This window comes from Podarcis bocagei (assembly GCF_964188305.1).
Source record: "Podarcis bocagei genome assembly, chromosome: 17".
NCBI lineage: Eukaryota > Metazoa > Chordata > Lepidosauria > Squamata > Lacertidae > Podarcis > Podarcis bocagei.
This window is the reverse complement of record NC_138143.1, coordinates 8,294,503-8,313,825: the sequence shown is the minus strand read 5'-3', so window position 1 is coordinate 8,313,825 and position 19,323 is coordinate 8,294,503. Positions and strand designations below refer to the sequence as shown.

The window sequence follows — 19,323 nt, the reverse complement described above, 5'->3', positions numbered from 1 at the left end:
CAACCTAGCAGTTTGAAAGCATGTCAAAGTGCAAGTAGATAAATAGGTACCGTTCCGGCGGGAAGGTAAACGGCGTTTCCGTGCGCTGCTCTGGTTCGCCAGAAGCGGCTTAGTCATGCTGGCCACATGACCCGGAAGCTGTACGCCACCTCCCTTGGCCAATAAAGTGAGATGAGCGCCGCAACCCCAGAGTCGGCCACGGCTGGACCTAATGGTGAGGGATCCCTTTACCTTCACCTTTAACAGAAGATGTAGCCATTTTGAAAGATGCACTCATTGGACATGTCTTCATGCAACAATAAGGTCTACCTTGATAAACCACTCTGTGTTTCTACTTTGCTCCTCCCCCGGTGCGAGAAGGTGGGCAAACCAGCCTAGTGCAATGTCTGCACCTGGGATCTGGGTTTATTTCTTCCTAGCAAGTCAGAATTCAAAAGCAACATATAACCTTGGTTTTTAAAACCTGGCTAGCAATCCTGGCTTGTTAAGCAGAAACAATGATTCCAGGTTTCCCCACCTGCGAGGCAGAAGCAATCAGGCTCCATCAGTGGCGTAGCGTGGGGGGTGCAGGGGGGGCCGGCCGCACCAGGCGCAACATCTGGGGGTTAGGGTTAGGGGGCGCAAATCCACGGGTTAGGGGGCGCAAATCCACGGGTTAGGGGGCGCAAATTACTTGCCTTGCCCCGGGTGCTGACAACCCACGCTACGCCACTGGGCTCCATGCACCTATGTGGGCACAGTATTTATTCTTGTTCCCTGACAATAGGGATCCTAACTAAGGCAACCCCCACCCCTAAAATACAAGTAGTTCGCTCGCCCAAGAGCCACTGCAGAAGTAAATTCCTGGGGGAAGTGAAGGCGATTGTAGCAATGGGAACTTATTGCCAGTCCCCTTTAGGACATAGAGATCAACCTAACCCACTCAGTGCAGTCCCCTCCACTTTCTTAAAGGGACAGACCCATAACACTGGTTGCCAGCCTACAGTGTACAGTAGTTCTGCATTCTTGAAAAGAAGCAGGAGCAGGTCTCTTTCCTTACTGTCACTTTTCCCAGCTGATCTGGATCCCATGGTTTGAAAGCAGGCTTCTAGGGCTGTCTGAGTGCTATACCGAGACTTTTAAAAAGACCACTCAAAGCGCATCCTTGCCTTCAAATAAGTTTGGGCACCGTAGTTTGCTCCTCGCAGGGTTGCGATTCCCAGCAACCCTTAAACTATAGTGCCCAGAATTCTTCAGGAGGGCCGTGACCAAAAGGAGGAGGAATACCAGGAGGAATGGAATAAATTTAAAGACTATTTAGCTAAATATGTTAAAATAACTTAAATAGAATTACTTGCAAGTATCAGATTGGCCTAGGATTTAAATATGCGATGTTATAGAACAATATGTTTAAAGTTAAAATGAAAAGAAAGAAAGAGGTTAATAAACTAAGTAATTTTTATGGGAAATTAGTTTTGGAAAACTGCTACAATATATGGAAATTCAGCCAGGGGGATTCGAGGAAGTCACCCAACAATGTTAACAAAAATGGAATGATTACAGTTAGGATTTATGTTTGCGTGTTTGTTTGTGTTTCTTTTGGATGTGTTTGTCATATATGTTTGTCATAAATTTGGAAAATCAATAAAAAAATTGGGGGGGAATTTTTCGGGAGGGGACGAGATGCGCTTTAAAGGCATAGCGCGTACACAACGTCAAACTGGAGAAAGGGAGAGAGGAGGATGAAAGGAGAGCCGGGGACCATGTCGTGGTGAAGCCCTTCCCGGCTCCGGCCCCAGACAACGAGCCAGCAGCCTGCCCAGCTCAAGCCTCGTCGATGATGCAGCGGCTCTTTTGCCTCCGGGACTAATCCGGCGCGCATCTCCGGATCCTCTTTCCCCTCCGCCCAGGCCGCGAGCCAAAGTCCCACCTGCCCAGAGAGAAGATCGAGGAGGACCCACCGTGCCAGCAGGATCCTCCCAGAGAGACAGAGGGGAGAAAGTCATCGGTTCGCCTCGTTACTTACACGGCATCCTTTGCGCGCCGGGAGGAAACTCCAGCGCTCGCTTGGCCAGCCGCGCGCTCCCCAAGGCGCCCCTCGGGGACCCCGGCGGGACTCAGGCGCGACGAGCCCCCGAGCCGGGTTCTTCTCTCCGCGGAGGAAGGAAATGATCTCGGGGCTTTTTTTCTTTTCGAGGGCACTAAGTGTCGGGGCGCTCGCTCCTCCCGCTGCCCGATCACGCTCCGCCCCGCGACGCACCGAGCATGTTCCGCTACGGGCTGCTCCTTCTTGGAGCGCAATCCGGGGACGATGGGAGCTCGTCTTCCCTGGGTGGAAGGGGCGACAAGCCTCCCTTCCTTCGGCTTCCTGGCTTTTTGAGAGCGGAGGGGGAAGCGGGTGGAAGAAAAGCAAGAGCCACGCCGGGATCCGTAAAGAGGAAATCGTGTCTCATCCAAATCGTGACTCACACGACAAACTCACTCGTTTCCCCTGCTTGGGGAGTGGGTGGGGTGGGTGAGCACGTGTGCGGGGCTGTGGGGGAATCACAGAATTGTAGAGTTGGAAGGGACACCGAGGGTCATCTAGTCCAACCCCCTGCAATGTGGGAAAACGTTAGGGAGCCTTAGCAAAGGCGCAGAGGCGTAGCGTGGGCGGAGGGCGGCGACCGTCGCTCCAGGCGCAGCCGGACTGAGAAGGACGCAGCAGCTCAAGCGCCCTGCGAGCTCAGCGCTATTTTTGCGAGCCTTGCAAAGTGTCGCAGTTCGCCATGAGGGCGCCCCTCAAAGCCTGGGGACAGTGGTGGGGGTTGCTCTGGCGGCGCCCCACACCCCCCACGACTCTTCTCATTGGAGAATGATCTGGGTCTCCGGATGGAGCGACAAAGTATGGGAAGCAATGGGGTCTAAACCCCCACTAAATACAATTTCTGTAGGAATACAGGAAGCCACACTGAAAGCAGTGTGAAAATGGCATCCAATCCGCCCAGGGGTGAAACTAGGCTTTACAGTGGTACCTCGGGTTAAGAACTGAATTCGTTCTACAGGTCCGTTCTTAACCTCAAACCGTTCTTAACCTGACGCACCACTTTAGCTAATGGGGCCCCCTGCTGCCGCCCCGCTACCGATGCGTGATTTCTGTTCTCATCCTGAAGCAAAATTCTCAACCCAAGGTACTATTTCTGGGTTAGCGGAGTCTGTAACCTGAAGCATCTGTAACCTGAAGCGTCTGTAACCCGAGGCACCACTGTATTTCACCCGGGAGCCTCTGTGATGCCCCTCTGGAGGCTTCACCTGGGGCAAAACCCTCAGCCAGCCCCACCCTAGGGCTGGATTTAGGTTGGATGAGGCCCTAAGCTACTGAAGGTATTGGGGCCCTTTATATGTCCAGCTGTCCTTTGTCAACAACAAATTGTCACTGTTTTTTGTGTTGAATATATGCTATATGGTAATTTATGGACCTAATAGGTATGTAAACCCATTAACAAAGTATGTATTTTTTCAAAGTAATTGTTGAACTGAAATACAATTAAGAAGAAGTATATTATTTTAGGACAAGACTTGCCAAGGAAAACAAAGAATTTATTCATGTCTGCTACAACAGCGGCAAGAGTCTTGTTAGCACAAGGATGGAAGGATGAGAAAGTCCCAAGGAAAGAACAATGGCAAGAAAGACTGATGAGTTGTGCGGAATTGGCAAAGTTAACATATAATCTACGAGAGAAGGACAACCGTGACTTTAAGGAAGAATGGGAACTTTTTACAAACTATTTAAAAAGACAACAATAGGACTTGGATTCCTTGGCAGGTTTTGAATAGACATCCACAAATTTATTAGTAGAACATAGGATAGATAAGGTAATGATATGTATAACTTTTTAACGTGCAGAGAATAATATGTGCAAACAAATCAGAGAGGGGAGCTGAGGGAAGTCTCTGGAGGGAGGGATGGGAGGGGGGAAAGGGGCGGAAATGTAATTGGTTATACTGATTGATAATTTGTTTGTTAAAATTGTTCACTAAAAATGTATTTTTTAAAAAAAGTTTATTAGTAGTGAAATAATTATTAAGCTCTAACTTAAAATTATTTTTTTATTCATAACAAACTTAGTAATGCAAACACATTGGCATTTGGCAACAACAAAAGTTCCTTTAGAAACCCATTTTACAAAGACTCATATGGGGGGTGGGGCCAAGAGAGTGGGGCCCTAAGCTATAACTTGTTTAGCTTACAGTGGTACCTCAGGTTACATATGCTTCAGGTTACATACGCTTCAGGTTACAGACTCCGCTAACCCAGAAATAGTGCTTCAGGTTAAGAACTTTGCTTCAGGATGAGAACAGAAATTGGGCTCTGGCGGTGCGGCAGCAGCAGGAGGCCCCATTAGCTAAAGTGGTGCTTCAGGTTAAGAACAGTTTCAGGTTAAGTACGGGCCTCTGGAACAAATTAATTACTTAACCTGAGGTACCACTGTATATGTAAATCTGGCACTGTCCCACCCCCAAGCTACAGCTCTGACTCCGCCTATCCAGAATTGGCAAAGATTACTCTAATTCATGGGTAGGCAAACTAAGGCCCAGGGGCCGAATCCGGCCCAAATGCCTTCTAAATCCAGCCCGCAGACGGTCCGGGAATCAGCGTGTTTTTACATGAGTAGAATGTGTCCTTTTATTTAAAATGCATCTCTGGGTTATTTGTGGGGCATAGGAATTCGTTCATTCCCCCCCCCAAAAAAAAAATATAGTCCGGCCCCCCACAAGGTCTGAGGGACAATGGACTGGCCCCCTGCCGAAAATGTTTGCTGACCCCTGCTCTAATTTATGCTGGCATTGTTGTGGTCACATTGGAACATTCCTCCATGTGTGGTGGGATTGCTGCATGGTGCAGAGATTCTGGAGCCAAATTTTGGAAACTATCTCCACCACCACCTCTGGGTTACTGCCGTGGGCAACCCTGACCTCTGTCCCTCTTTCCTTCCCTCCCTCCTCTGATGCCCTCTTGTTTCTCTGCCTCCCAAAGGCTTGCACAGCTGTTTGTTGCAGCAGCCCTGGCTACAAGCTCCACAGACAAATGGTGCTTCTGGGGCTGGCCAGGAGGAGCTGAGGTGGCCTTGGAGTAAGCAAGAAGCGGGCGAGGGAGCCCAGCCAGCCAGTCTGTCAGCCTTTGCTGCCTGTCCAACGAAATTGACAGACAAGTGGGAGGCCGGGCGGGCAAGCAGGCACTGTGCTGGCCTTCCTTGTGCTTGCTGTGTGCAAGGCCTGCCTGGGAGGTGAGTGCCTTGTTACCTTTGGCCATTCTCCATTTGGCCACTAAGGCTTGGAGCATCCTCTGCCCAGGCCCCTGTGGGGTGACGTGAGGAGGCATCTCTCTTTGAGGTGTGGGGGGCAGCTCAGAGACCAGGGACGGCAGCAGCGGCTGCCCGGAGGACTCCCAAGGAGAGGGGAGAGGAGAGGCGGTTGCGGGAGCACTCCACAAGGGAGGGTGTTCGAAAAAGGGTGAGAGGCTGCCAGCTCTGCATTCAAGGGGTGACAGAACTGGGCTCCTGAGCCCCACTGGGGTGCCACAGAAAGAAGGTAGTTGGTCAAGGGACCCATGGACTCCAAAAGGTTGAAAACTCCTGGCATACAGCATTCATTTGGTTAGACCCACAAGAGTCATTCCTCTTTACCTAGCCCAGTTGAACGAGGAATGCCAATTTCAACTTTGCCTGCATACCCAGGGCTTTAATGAAACTTTGAAAGTATGTGCAGATGCAAGAAGCACTCTGAGAGATTTCGTTGGTCTTATCAAAACTCTTCAGAATCTGCTCATAATTCTTCAGGCACTTCTCGTAGGGGGGGACAGTGGAGCAGCTTGGTCATTTTAGATTCTGGATTTAATGTGGAGGGTACTCTGGGCTGTGATATATATGGTGATAAGCTAGCTTTCCTGTGTTTGAGAGTCCTCCTGCCCATTCTGCTTAGTGGAGGCTTCTCTGAAATTTAGCTTTGATGGCACCATCATGGAGTAACCCCCACCAATTGGTTTAAAACATACTTTAGGCAAACATGCTGTGGCATTTCTAATTTTAGGCCTGCTTATGTCATCAACATTGATATTATTATTATTATTATTATTAAATCCACCTTGAAGGGCCTTCTTGTTACCCTCCATGTCAACAAAGTTCATCTCTCTGTTTTGTTTCATTTCAGCTTTTTATTTCAGCTTTCACGTAATGTGCAATCTTAAAAGAGAACAAACACCGTCTTTCTCCAGGAAGAAGGAACTGATGAACAGAGAAGCAGCAGCAGGGCAAAGACTGTTGCTTGCAATGCCATCCTACTCAAATCAAAACTCAGCTGCACATTCGTAAGATAAAACGTGCGATGGACACAGACACGGACACACACACACACACACCATCAAGAGACCAGGGCATGACACATTCCTCGTGAGCGTTTCTCTGCACCACTTGGGAGGGTTCCTTGTTCTACTGTGACTGCAGGTACATTTGGTTTCCTATTGCAGTAATGGCTGTAGGAAAACAAACTTCAGGTTTATCAACAGCAGCTGTAGGAGGGGAGCAGCATAAGGGAAGCAATGGTAGAGTGGGAATTTGTCAATTAATTGGGACTTGCCAGAATCATTAAATCCTACTCAAATTGTGTAGGCAGCCACTTAGGAGAGCTGTCTGGCAGTATGCCAGTGTGGGGTAGGTAAAGGTAAAGGACCCCTGGATGGTTAAGTCCAGTCAAAGGCGACTATGGGGTTGCGGCGCTCATCTCACTTTCAGGCTGAGGGAGCTGGTGTTAGTCCACAGACAGTTTTCCGGGTCCTGTGGCCAGGATGACTAAACAGCTTCTGGCGCAACGGAACATGGTGATGGAAACCAGAGTGCACAGAAACGCCGTTTACCTTCCCACCACAGTGTTACCTATTTATCTACTTGCACTGGTGTGCTTTCAAACTGCTTGGTTGGCAGAAGATGAGACAGAGGAACGGGAGCTCACCCCGTCATGGGGATTTGAACCGCCGACCTTCTGATTGGCAAGCCCAAGAGGCTTAGTGATTTAGACTTTGTCTCATAGGATGCTGGGAATTATAATTCTTGGGCACATTTTCCTAGCTTGGTGAAAGGGGTGGAGCTTTAATAGAGATATTTATGGTCAGCTGTGTGCACATTTTTGTGTCTGATGGCCTGAGCTTCAAGTTTACAAATATTTGAATATTTGAAATCCCTTTTTGTCAAACACCCACATGCACACTCAACCTCACATGCCGCCCTTTAGCACAGGGAGCTGATTTCACTCTTGCTACAACCCCACTTGCAGCAAGCATTGCTCAGTCCTGCCAAAACATCTCGGGCTCCACGGTCAAAGCCCCAGGTTTCTTCCGAGGGACTGTGGCTCTGCTGGCCATGCCAGCTCCCATAATAGTCAGACGGATCTTTCGGCGGGGCGTGGATCGGGACCCATTCACTGGATGAGGAAGTTGCAGCAAAGGCTTCCGCAGAATCTCCTCCGGGGAGGGCACCGACATTTCCTGCAACGAGAAGCCAATATGGAAAATTGGGAGGAGCAGGCACAATGCATGTGGCTCAGCAAACAGAAAGAGAGATCAGGGTTCAAAATCATGCCATCCCTACCAGGGGTATTTTCTGAAAGTCAGCCTAAATTTGCATCTGTAAGCAAATATTGTGCAAATTTGTGTCATGGCATGGACCTGCACCTTGAGTCATAAGAACGTAAGAGGTAAAGAAAGGTAAAGGACCCCTGGACAGTTAAGTCCAGTCAAATTTGACTGTGGGGTACGGCACTCATCTCACTTCAGGCTGAGGGAGCTGGCGTTTGTCCACAGACAGCTTTCTGGGTCATGTGGCCAGCATGACTAAACCGCTACTGGCGCATGGAGGACCATGACGGAAAGCAGAATGCATAGAAACACCATTTATCTTCTCGCCACAGCAGTACCCAGTGCTTTTTTCTGGGGGTACGCATACCCCTAAACATTTTGTGAAACTTTGTACTTTTGTCCATTTACTGTATTTATTTTCCCCAATTTGAACTAGAAAAATGGTGATTTTCTTGAGTCAAAATGAGAGTATCCCAAACATTTTTTTAGGGAAACAAAGCACTGGCAGTACCTATTTATCTACTTGCACTGGCATGCTTTCGAACTGCTAGGCTGAAAGGAGCTGGGACAGAGCAACAGGAGCTCACTCCGTTGCGGAGATTCGAACCAACAACCTTCCAAACAGCAAGTTCAAGAGACTCAATGGTTTAGACCACAGCGCCACCCATGTCCCACCAACCTCCAGAATTTGTCTAAGCTTCTTTTAAAGTCATCCCAGTTGGGAGACATCGCTGCCTCCTGTGGGTACAAATCCCACAGTCGTTTATGGACCCAGCAATGGCTCCTGTTAACAATCCAATATATTATATTATATGAAAGAAAGGGATGGATTGGGGACAGCAGAACCGAAGCAAAACATTCAGCAATTTCCAGTTCTAGCAAATTTTCAAACTTTGCAATGTAACTGTCAATTTTCAGCTAGAGTTCAAATTTCAGAATAAGCCACCAGCAACAAAGGAGCCTGGGGGACATTCATCTAAAAAAATATATGCCTATAAATATGATAAGCAAATAAATGAATTGTCAGTAATTATTTAAATTTGATTGTTTTTTTAAAATGTTCAAGAGGATGCTTTCTGAGTGGCTGAATGAATGAATGAATGACGTTAGTAAAAACTTTATGCTACTACAGGTCGGCCATCCTATAAAACAGAATCAGAATGAGAAGAATATTTATTTGCATCAGCCACTAGCCATAGCAATAAAATTAAATAAAATAAAATGTACTGAAGATAGAGGCAAAAACCTAGCTATAGAAAATACATTTTGCGGGTTTACATCAATAATCAAATAATAGATCTTATTCTAAGTGCCCCCACTAAACACCTTTCAGTTTTTGCTGTCACCTGATCATCTTGATCTGCTAAAAGAAAGGACACGGCGAGCAACCCAGCAGGGACAATAATAGAGGGGTAATTCTCAAATCTTCATAAAGAGTGCAAGCCAGAAGCACATGAGCCACTGACTCAATACTGCCATCTCCACAGGGACATACTGTATTTTTCCATGTATTAGATGCCCCTGTGTATAAGATGTCCCCTATATTGGGGGACTAAAAATTAAGAAAATGGGGGGAGATTTCCTGTGTATAAGACGACCCCCCCTTTTTAAACATTATTTTGTAGTTAAAAAAACAACCTAGTCTTATACACAGAAAAGTATGGTTACCGTTTTTCCAGTGGAATTTTTGAAATTGACCCTCAAATGCAGCTGAAGGCGGTATATTCAATCTTGTGAAAGTGAAAGTGCATCTGTATTTTGGAATTGTTAAATTTTGCAAATAGGGTGCCGAAGTTTCAAAATGACTAGGTGGAAAATAATCATGCCATGGACAAAATTTCCTTATTGTAGCCAAATTTTTCTGTCGCTCGATATCTTATAGGGCATATAAAACATGTACTACTGCTACTGAAAAACCGTTGGATATCAAGTACTGGTGCCAAATGTCAAATACGTATTGGACATTCGTGCACGCATGTATTCAATGTCATAATTCACAGAAGATCATTTCTGAGCATAATTAGGAGGGCAAATTCCATGCAAAGCTTCTGTTTATCAGAATCTCATCGGTAGCATCTGTGCTGGGGCTGTGCACAGCTCACCACCACCCACAGCCTTGAGCCAAGAGTCCCCAACCAGGACCTGCCTTTAGCTAGTGTGGTGTAGTGGTTAGAGCATTGAACTAGGACCTGGGAGACCAGGGTTCAAAACTGCACTTGGCCATGGTGCTAACTGGGGTTACTTTGGGCCAGTCATTGCTTCTCAGCCTAACCTACCTCACAGTGTTGTGGGGATTAAATGAGGAGAACTGTGTATGCCACACTGAGCTCCTTGGAGGAAAAAGCAGGATATAAATGCAATAAAATAAACAAATGGTCATCCAGGCAAACCGCATGGTAGCCAAGTTATTTTGTCACCCGAGTCCCTTGCCTCACTCTCTGGCAGTAAAAGGCAAAAAAAGGTAAAGGACCCCTGGACAGTTAAGTCCAGTCAAAGGCGACTCTGGGGTTGCAGTGCTCATCTTGCTTTCAGGCCGAAGGAGCCAGTGTTTGTCCGCAGACAGATTTTCAGGTCATGTGGCAGCATGACTAAACTGCTTCTGGCGCAACGGGACACCGTGACGGAAATCAGAGCGCACAAAAATGCCGTTTACCTTCCCGTCGCAGCAGTACCTATTTATCTACTTGCACTGGCATGCTTTCGAACTGCTAGTTTGGCCAGAGCTTGGGTAGAGCAACAGGAGCTCACCCCGTCGCAGGGATTCGAACCGCTGACCTTCTGATCAGCAAGCCCAAGAGGCTCAGTGATATATACCACAGTGCCACCCATATCCCTTTGAAAAATGCCTCAACAAATGAAACGGATTTGTAAAAATGTTACATGAAAAAAAAATACGAGGCACTACACTTCTGTAAAACAAGAAAATCCTGAATAAAATATATTTTAAAAAAAACAACTATAAAACTATAACAATACAGTGGTACCTCGGGTTAAGAACTTAATTCGTTCTGGAGGTCCATTCTTAACATGAAACTGTTCTTAACCTGAGGTACCACTTTAGCTAATGGGGCCTCCTGCTGCCGCCGTGCGATTTCCGTTCTCATCCTGAAGCAAAGTTCTTAACCCAAGGTACTATTTCTGGGTTAACGGAGTCTGTGACCTGAAGCATCTGTAACCTGAGGTACCACTGTGGTAAAATCAAATGACTAATAATTTGCTGGACCTCTGAAAACCAGCTGTGTCACTCTTGCCCAATGTTAGGACTGGTCCTGGCTAGACGAAGCCTCGTTCCTCCTCTCTCCCACCCCCTCTCCGGTCAACAGTCCCCAGCTCTCCAAGCACCCACCTGCCCGTCTCCAGCGAGATCCTCCACAAGTGAAGATGACTGCGCGGATGAACTCTCTGCCACACAGTTTGACACCATAGGGTGGTGTCCTAGCCTCAGTTGGCAGCCTCAACTCAGACAGCAGCACCCCAAGTACCAGAGCCAGGAGGATCTTGGGCATGGCTGGATTCGGGCAGGATGGTCGAGAGATGCCGGGCGTTGCGCAATTCCTATCTGCCTTCTTGCCTGCTCTCAACATGCCTTGCTCCTCTTTATACCATCATGAGTGATTGAGGATGTCCTTCAAGGTTATCTACCCAATTATCATCAGGGAGGGATGTAGACCTTTCTTGGACACTGGGCAGGGTTTTTGGGGGGCGGGATGACTGCTATTGATAACGCTAGCTAGTCAGAGATAACCTTTTCTTTGTTATCAGCATGGCAAGTGCGGAATTATGTTCAGTGTTTACCTGGCCTTTTGGAGCTGCACATTGACGGAGGTACCGCTTGGTGCGGAGGAAGTGGAGAAGGTGTCCCACCCCCCCTTTCATAACGCTTGAACTCAGGGCCATCCCGTGAAGTTGAAGGTTAAAAGATTCAGGACAGAGAGTACTTATTCACACTGCATGAGTCTTTCACCCCCATTTACTGTTTTAACTTTGTTGATTTTTAAACATGGATACAGATAAAATGGGATGCGGGTGGCGCTGTGGGTTAAAACACAGAGCCTAGGACTTGCTGATCAGAAGGTCGGCGGTTTGAATCCCTGCGATGGGGTGAGCTCCCGTTGCTCGGTCCCTGCTCCTGCCAACCTAGCATTTCGAAAGCACGTCAAAGTGCAAGTAGATAAATAGGTACCGCTCCGGCGGGAAGGTAAACGGCGTTTCCATGCACTGCTCTGGTTCGCCAGAAGCGGCTTAGTCATGCTGGCCACATGACCCAGAAGCTGTACGCTGGCTCCCTTGGCCAATAAAGCGAGATGAGCGCCGCAACCCCAGAGTCGGCCACGACTGGACCTAACAGTCAGGGGTCCCTTTACCTTTACCTTTACCGATAAAATATAAAACAAGGAGAATTTGCAGGGAACAAATAGCTGGGGAGGCCAAACAAGAGAAGTTGGGGGAAAGAAGTAATCACGATCTTCCTACGGGTACGATAGGTCAGATAAATCGTTTAAAAAAGCAAATTGTGACAACACAAAGAAACTTTGTCGAAACCATACAGAAATAGTAGAACGTCCGGTTTAGGGGACTAGAGGCAATGATAATGAAACAAAAATAAGTTACATGTATTTGTCAATAAATCTGAATTTGGCCACAGCATGGGCTTTGATATATTGTTTGTCCATATGGTCCACCACAGCTCCTAGCCATGTTGGCTGTGTTCTGCTTTCACTGTGGGAAAGTAGCCTCTGAAGGCTGCAAAAAGGGAGGGTGCTGTTCTGGTTCGCCAGAAGCGGCTTAGTCATGCTGGCCACATGACCCGGAAGCTGTACGCCGGCTCCCTCGGCCACTAAAGCGAGATGAGCGCCACAACCCCAGAGTCGGTCACGACTGGACATAACGGTCAGGGGTCTCTTTACCTCTACCTTTTAGTCTGTGAAACAAGTGGTTGATTGTCTATACAGTGGTACCTCGGGTTAAGTACTTAATTCATTCTGGAGGTCCGTTCTTAACCTGAAACTGTTCTTAACCTGAGGCACCACTTTAGCTTATGGGGCCTCCTGCTGCCGCAGTGCCACCGGAGCACGATTTCTGTTCTCATCCTGAAGCAAAGTTCTTAACCCGAGGTACTATTTCTGGGTTAGCGAAGTCTGTAACCTGAAGCGTCTGTAACCTGAAATACCACTGTACTGAATAGAGTCGTACAGAGTTTTTGAGGGCATTGTCACCGGCATGCTGACAGCACCCAGTGCTATTTCTCCTTCCCATCTTCTCTAGGCAGTGGTGGATTTGCTGAATCAGTGCTTGGTCATAATAATGGGCTGGATGAGGGATAATAAACTAAAAATAAATCCAGACAAGACTGAAATGCTGTGAATGGGGGGTTCTTCCATCCAGCTGAGCGATAGTACTGCTTGCTCTAGCTGGGGGGGCGGGTCACACTCTTGTTGAAGGAGCAAGTAGTTTGGGGGATCTCCTGGCAGTGGTGGGTGCAGTCCACCCCGGGTGTCACCACTGGGGGGGGGTGACAAAATGCCGGGTGGCACTCACCGTGGGGCCTGCAGCGGCGGCTTGGGCGCTCACAGGCTCTGTGCTGCCCCAAACAGTCCGCCCACCACCTCCCCCCCAGCTGTAGGGTGACAGAGTGGGAGGAGCAAGCAGACTCCTCAGAAGACCCGCGGAGCACCCTGCCCGGCTGGCCCCGCCCAGTGGACGGCTGGCCTCGCCCCCACAGGTGGCTGTCACCACCCCTGGGTGCAGGGCACGCGTGCCGCCCCAGGCGCCCAATCAGCTTGCTCCGCCGCTGGTTCAGTGTAGCGAACTTCAAATAGTTAAAATGAGGCTAAATAGAACCACTCTGAAAACATTTAAAAGCAGTTAAAATTTAAAGACTGTGGGATAATTTATTTTAATAATAATAATAATAATAATAATAATAATAATAATAATAATAAATTTATTGTCTTTGTACGACCTGTGTACAATGAATTTAAATGAGTCTCTCCCCCCCACTCAATCTCTTATCGAACAACACACCACCTCGCAAGTCAATTTCGCTATGTTATTTTCTGTTCAACAGCCTAACAGCCCACGGATAGAAGCTATTTTTTAGCCTGTTGGTACAGCTGATTATAGGGACGTGGGTGGCACTGTGGGTTAAACCATAGAGCCTAGGGCTTGCTGATTAGAAGGTCGGCGGTTCGAATCCCCGCAACGGTGTGAGCTCCCGTTTCTCGGTCCCTGCTCCTGCCAGCTAGCAGTTCGAAAGCACATCAGAGTGCAAGTAGATAAATAGGTACCACTCCGGCGGGAAGGTAAACAGCGTTTCCATGCGCTGCTCTGGTTTGCCAGAAGCGGCTTAGTCATGCTGGCCACATGACCCGGAAGCTGTACGCCAGCTCCCTTGGCCAATAAAGCGAGATGAGCGCCACAACCCCAGAGTCGGCCACGACTGGACCTAATGGTCAGGGGTCCCTTTACCTTTACAGCTGATTATACTTCTATATCTCCTGCCCGAAAAAAAGATTTCTCATCTGCTTAATATTTTAAAATCTGTAAGCAGCATACAAAAAGTACAGCATAAAAAGCAATGGGTGGAATCCAACATAGAGCTAAATGAGGTCTGTTTGCCTGTTGGGACTTTCCCCCACTTCACCCACAAACCACATGCCCCCTAAACCTCCTTTGGGGTTTCCCTAACCCTCCAGAGCAGATTTAGGGGGTGCAGAGAAGAGGGGGGAAGTCCCATTGTGCAATTGTACCTTGTTTTATGCATGGTAGCAACTTTGTTGTACCCTGCCCAGTAAGACAGTAGAAAAAACAACAAGTGTTACAAGACAGAAACCAGTAAAACAGTATAATTCAGTAATAAGGATCCAGCATACCTAGGATATGGAAGAGCAGAACATCCAGAATTTTGAAACAGAGGGTTGTATCCAACATTAATATTGCTCACAGTAGCCCCATAGTTGGATACAAGCAGGGATGGATGTATCTGTCAATATCAGTTTCTCTCAGCTTCTCATTTTTTCAGTAAAATTTGTTGTTGTTTAGTCGTTTAGTCATGACCAACTCTTCGTGACTCCATGGACCAGAGCACGCCAGGCACATTTTCACCGCGATCTTTTATTTATTTATTTTTTAAATTCTCATTAAAATTCATAAGCTTTTTAATGCTTCCCCTAATTCTTGTCTGTAAATTTCATAAGTATAAGTATTTTATGCATATTTTCCCCTAATATGTGCATTTTTGTATACATTGGTTGGAGAATTGCATCACAACATTTGGAAAAGTGCAAATTTCAAAGGATAGCTCTGTTTCATTTTACACAGAGATTCAAGAAGTATGAATCAAAATGAAGATAAAATTGAATTCCGCCCTATTTTTAGATATAAACTCTCTCTCTCTCTCTCTCTCTCTCTCTCTCTCTCTCTCTCTCTCTCTCTCACACACACACACACACACACACACACACACAAAGCAATTTTAAAATGAAATGATGTATTTATTTGGGTTGGCTTCATCATTTTGTAATGAGCAACATTAAGCTACTGCTACAACAAGTAGCGTCTGTTGCAAAGATATTATGAACCATTAAAAGCTGTACAAATTATGATGATTGCTTTTTGAAGGGCTTTTATTATATCTCACGTTGGTGCTTCTAATTAATTTTTTTCTCAACGGTGCGTAATTCGAAGCAAGTCAATGATAGAAGATAACAGTTTAAGTCTGTTCTTACTACTTTGTGAAAACAACAGATAAAGATTAATCTCTTTCTGCTTAGTAACGTTAATTTCTGCACATGTAAAGGCAATTTTTGACAGCAAAGGAAAAATGGAACAAAACAAAAACAAAAACAAAAAGGAGTGTCTTAACTACTAGGGATGTTGACAGAATAATAGCTCTCTGAAATTCCAGCAGCTTCATTTGACTCTCCCATTGCCACTACAGCACCTCTTTAGAGAGGCAGGCGAGTAGAAAGTTCAGTTCAATATGGGTTTAGATCAGGGGTAGTCAACCTTTTTATTCCTACTGCCCACTAACGTATCTTTCTTGATGGTAAAATTTCCTTACCGCCCACCAGAGCTCAATGGAAGGAGGATTCAGCTTGTGCCCACCTAAACACCCACTAATGGACAGTAGGGACCAGGTTGACAACCCCTGTTCTAGATAGAATTTCCACCTAGAATCTCTGGTTCTTCAGTACAGGGACAGCTAACCATTGACCTGGAATAAAAACTCTACCAGCCCCAACCATACCATGCTGGCTGGGGCTGGTGGACCTTGCAGTCCCACAACTTCTCTGGAGAGTCACAAGTTAGCCAACCTTGCTTCACAAAAGTGACAGCCTCTTAGCAGTGTGGTTCAGAACGGTCTCTGAATGCCAGTTGTTGAGGAGCAATAGTGCGAGTGGGCTATTGTTTTCACTTCCTCATGTGCTTCCCAGAAACATCAGGCTGGTCACGGTTGATAATGGGGTTAATGATCTAGAGTGACTCTTCTCTTGCCCTTATGTTCTCCTCTAGCTATTCATTCCGTGTGTGGAGACAAGAGTGGGGCTGAATGAGGACTTGTTCAGCAGTGATGCTCAGTGGGATAGCCAGCTGTTATCCCTGGGCCCAACTTTTGATGAAGCTGGAGTAACTCAGGAGGTGGTCAATGTGGTAACCCTCCAAATGTTGATGGACTCTAACTTCCATTTTCCCCAACCAGCATGGCCTATTAGCAGGAATGATGGGAGCTGGAGACTAACAACACCTGTAGGACAACGCCTTGGCAAACCCTGGGGTAACTAATGCTCATCATCCTGCTCTCCTTGGAATAGAGTTGAGAAATGATGATCAAAAAGCAGCCAGCCTGCTCTTGTGTCATCCAGAGTACTTTGAGATGGAACATGTGGATGTAGGAGACTGCCATATACTGAGTCAGACCAATGGTCCAGTATTGTCTACACCAGCCTTCCACACTACAACTGCCATCGCCCTGATTCGTTGGCCATGCTGGCTGGAGCTAAAGTCCGACAACATCTAGAAGGCCACCAGCTCCCCAACGTTGGTCTACACTGATAGTTGCTCTCCAGGATGTCAAGCAAGAGTCTTTCTCAACCTCCTGAAGATGTCAGAGATTGAAGTGCCCTCCATAACCACCTCTCTCACCAGCCCTGTTTAACACCGTTTGAGTATTTGTCTGGCTGGAATAAGGGACGCAGGTGCGCTGTGGGTTAAACCACAGAGCCTAGGACTTGCCGAAGGTCAGCGGTTCGAATCCCCGCAATGGAGTGAGCTCCCGTTGCTCGGTCCCTGCTCCTGCCAACCTAACAGTTCAAAAGCACGCCAGTGCAAGTAGATAAATAGGTACCACTCCAGCGGGAAGGTAAACGGCATTTCTGTGCACTGCTCTGGTTCGCCAGAAGTGGCTAAGTCATGCTGGCCACATGACCCGGAAATTGTACACCGGCTCCCTTGGCCAATAAAGTGAGATGAGCGCCGAATCCCCAGAGTCAGCCACGACAGGACCTAATGGTCAGGGGTCCCTTTACCTTTACCTTTACAGTGGTGCCTCGCAAGACGAAAAGAATCCGTTCCGCGAGTCTCTTCGTCTTGCGGTTTTTTCGTCTTGCGAAGCAAGCCCATTAGCGGCTTAGCGGATTAGCGCTATTAGCGGCTTAGCGGGCTTAGCGGATCAGCTGATAAGCAGCTTAGCGGCTTAGCAGATCAGCTGTTAAGCGGCTTAGCAGATCAGCTGATAAGCGGCTTAGCGGATCAGCTGTTAAGCGGATTAGCGGCTTGGGAAAAAGGGGGGGAACCCCTGCAGGAACTCGCAAGACATTTTCGTCTTGCGAAGCAAGCCCACAGGAAATTCGTTTTGCGAAGCACCTCCAAAACGGAAAACTCTTTCGTCTAGCGAGTTTTCCGTCTTGCGAGGCATTCGTCTTGCGGGGCACCACTGTACCTGGCTGGAATAGGTCCTTGAAATCTGATATTGCCTCGTTTACCCAGATGGAGGTTAGAGAGGGGTGTGTTTCATAGAAACATAGAACTGTAGAGTTGGAAGGGACCTTGAGGATTATCTAGTCCAACCCCCTGCAATGCAGGAATATGCAGCTGTCCCATATGGGGATCGAACCTGCAACCTTTGTACACCCGCTGTACAAAGGTAAAAATTACATGTTCCACACTCTTTTCCTGCTGGCTCTGCCCACATCTGGTAAGTGGCCCCCAAAAGACTGCTCAGAAAGGAAGGTGGCCCTCAGATAGAAATAAACTGTATTGAAACAGAAAAGCTCTTGTGATACTCTGAAAACACCAGAGATGGTACAATGAGGGAGAAAGAATGCAAATTACACTCAGTGGGATTCTCATGGGTATCTGTTTCTCAACCCTTGTTCCAGATTCACCCCATCACTCATATAATGGCTTACTGTGGTCCAGCCTGTGCCGTCCCATCCATTGAATCCAGCCCAGTTGATGGTTTTGGATCTGCAGGAGGCATTGGCTGTGGCTCCGGTCTCAGTTACAGAGGTCTGGGCTTTGGCTATGGTCTAGGTGGTAGATTGGACTATGGGCTACGGTTCTGGTGCACTTGTCAGAGGAAGCAGTGCTTAGCTCTCTGTCTGGGGTTATTCCTCAGCCCATCAACCAGATTCCACCAGCAGAGATCATGATCCAACCACATTCCTCCTTTGTCACCATCTCAGGACCCATCCTCTCTGCCAGCTGCGAGCCTGTTGCTGTTGGAGGAACTACTCCATGTGCTGTTGGTGGCTCTGGGCTGGTAAGAGGCTCTGACTATGGGGGCTTGGCTGGAAGAGAGCTTCACTTATTGGAAAGAGCATTGTGGTAGCATCTGTCATTAGGCTGACTGAACCCAAGAATATGAGATAGAAAACAACCGATAACCAGATAAATTGATACAGATATGTTGGCCTGGTTTAGAAGAGCTGAATCTCAGGAACTGCCTGCAGCAGCTCAGTCTTTTTCACATGCCCTCTTTGCTTTGAAGTCCACAAAACAAAATCCTTCTTGTTGGGTGTCTCCATTGCTTCTTGTAATGCCATTTCTTTGACCTTTTCAATAAAGCATATGCTGCATTCTGATAACCCACGAGTCTTGGTTTTTGAGCCGTTGGCCTGGATTCCTCATTGCAAGTGCAAGATTATTTGACCCAGGCAGAGGAAAGATAACAAGGAGACTGAATAAGTCAGAGATACAAGAGGCTCACTCTCCTGAGAGTTCTGCTACATCCCTGCATTTGGGGGTGTGATTGAAAGACCAACTAATTCAGGGGTATGGAAATCAGCAAATGTAAGAGTAGAAAATCCATGCAGACCTGAAGCAGGAAGACTCCTTCAAGGGTGGGTCTTTCTGATGAATCTCTTCAACAACCCCATATGAAGGTTGAATGGAAGGAGGTAAACCCAGGACAGTGAATCATGCAAAGATACAACAGGTAGGCTTTCAGGTGTAGTGTTTCTGTGGGTACCCAGGACTCTTTGCTTATTTAATATACAGTGGGACCTCTGGTTACATACTTAATTTGTTCCGGAGGTCTGTTCTTAACCTGAAACCATTCTTAACCTGAGGTACCACTTTAGCTAATGGGGCCTCCCGCTGCCGCCGCGCCACCAGTGCATGATTTCTGTTCTCATCCTGGGGCAAAGTTCTTAACCCAAGGTACTACTTCTGGGTTAGCGAAGTCTGTAACCCGAAGTGTTTGTAACCCGAGGTACCACTGCATTTCATGTTTC

The 19,323-nt window shown here is 47.3% G+C and overlaps 1 protein-coding gene across 2 annotated transcripts in view; it reads right to left on the bottom strand.

The window, feature by feature from the left end:
* RLN3 (relaxin 3) overlaps positions 1-11,163 on the bottom strand; it is a 157,893-nt gene extending 146,730 nt beyond the window's left edge. The window contains exons 1-2 of one of the 2 annotated variants that reach the window (XR_014003264.1): positions 10,935-11,163; positions 6,377-7,498 (exon numbers count right to left, since the gene is read on the bottom strand). Coding sequence is in view for 1 of the 2 variants with exons in the window: in XM_081175883.1 (XP_081032009.1) it covers positions 7,242-7,498; positions 10,935-11,094 (417 nt within the window). In the remaining variant the exon portion in view is untranslated. Of the gene's footprint in view, positions 1-6,158; positions 7,499-10,934 lie in introns of those variants that run through there. The other variant, XM_081175883.1, reaches the window with a different exon arrangement.
* Between the last annotated feature and the right edge of the window lie 8,160 nt (positions 11,164-19,323).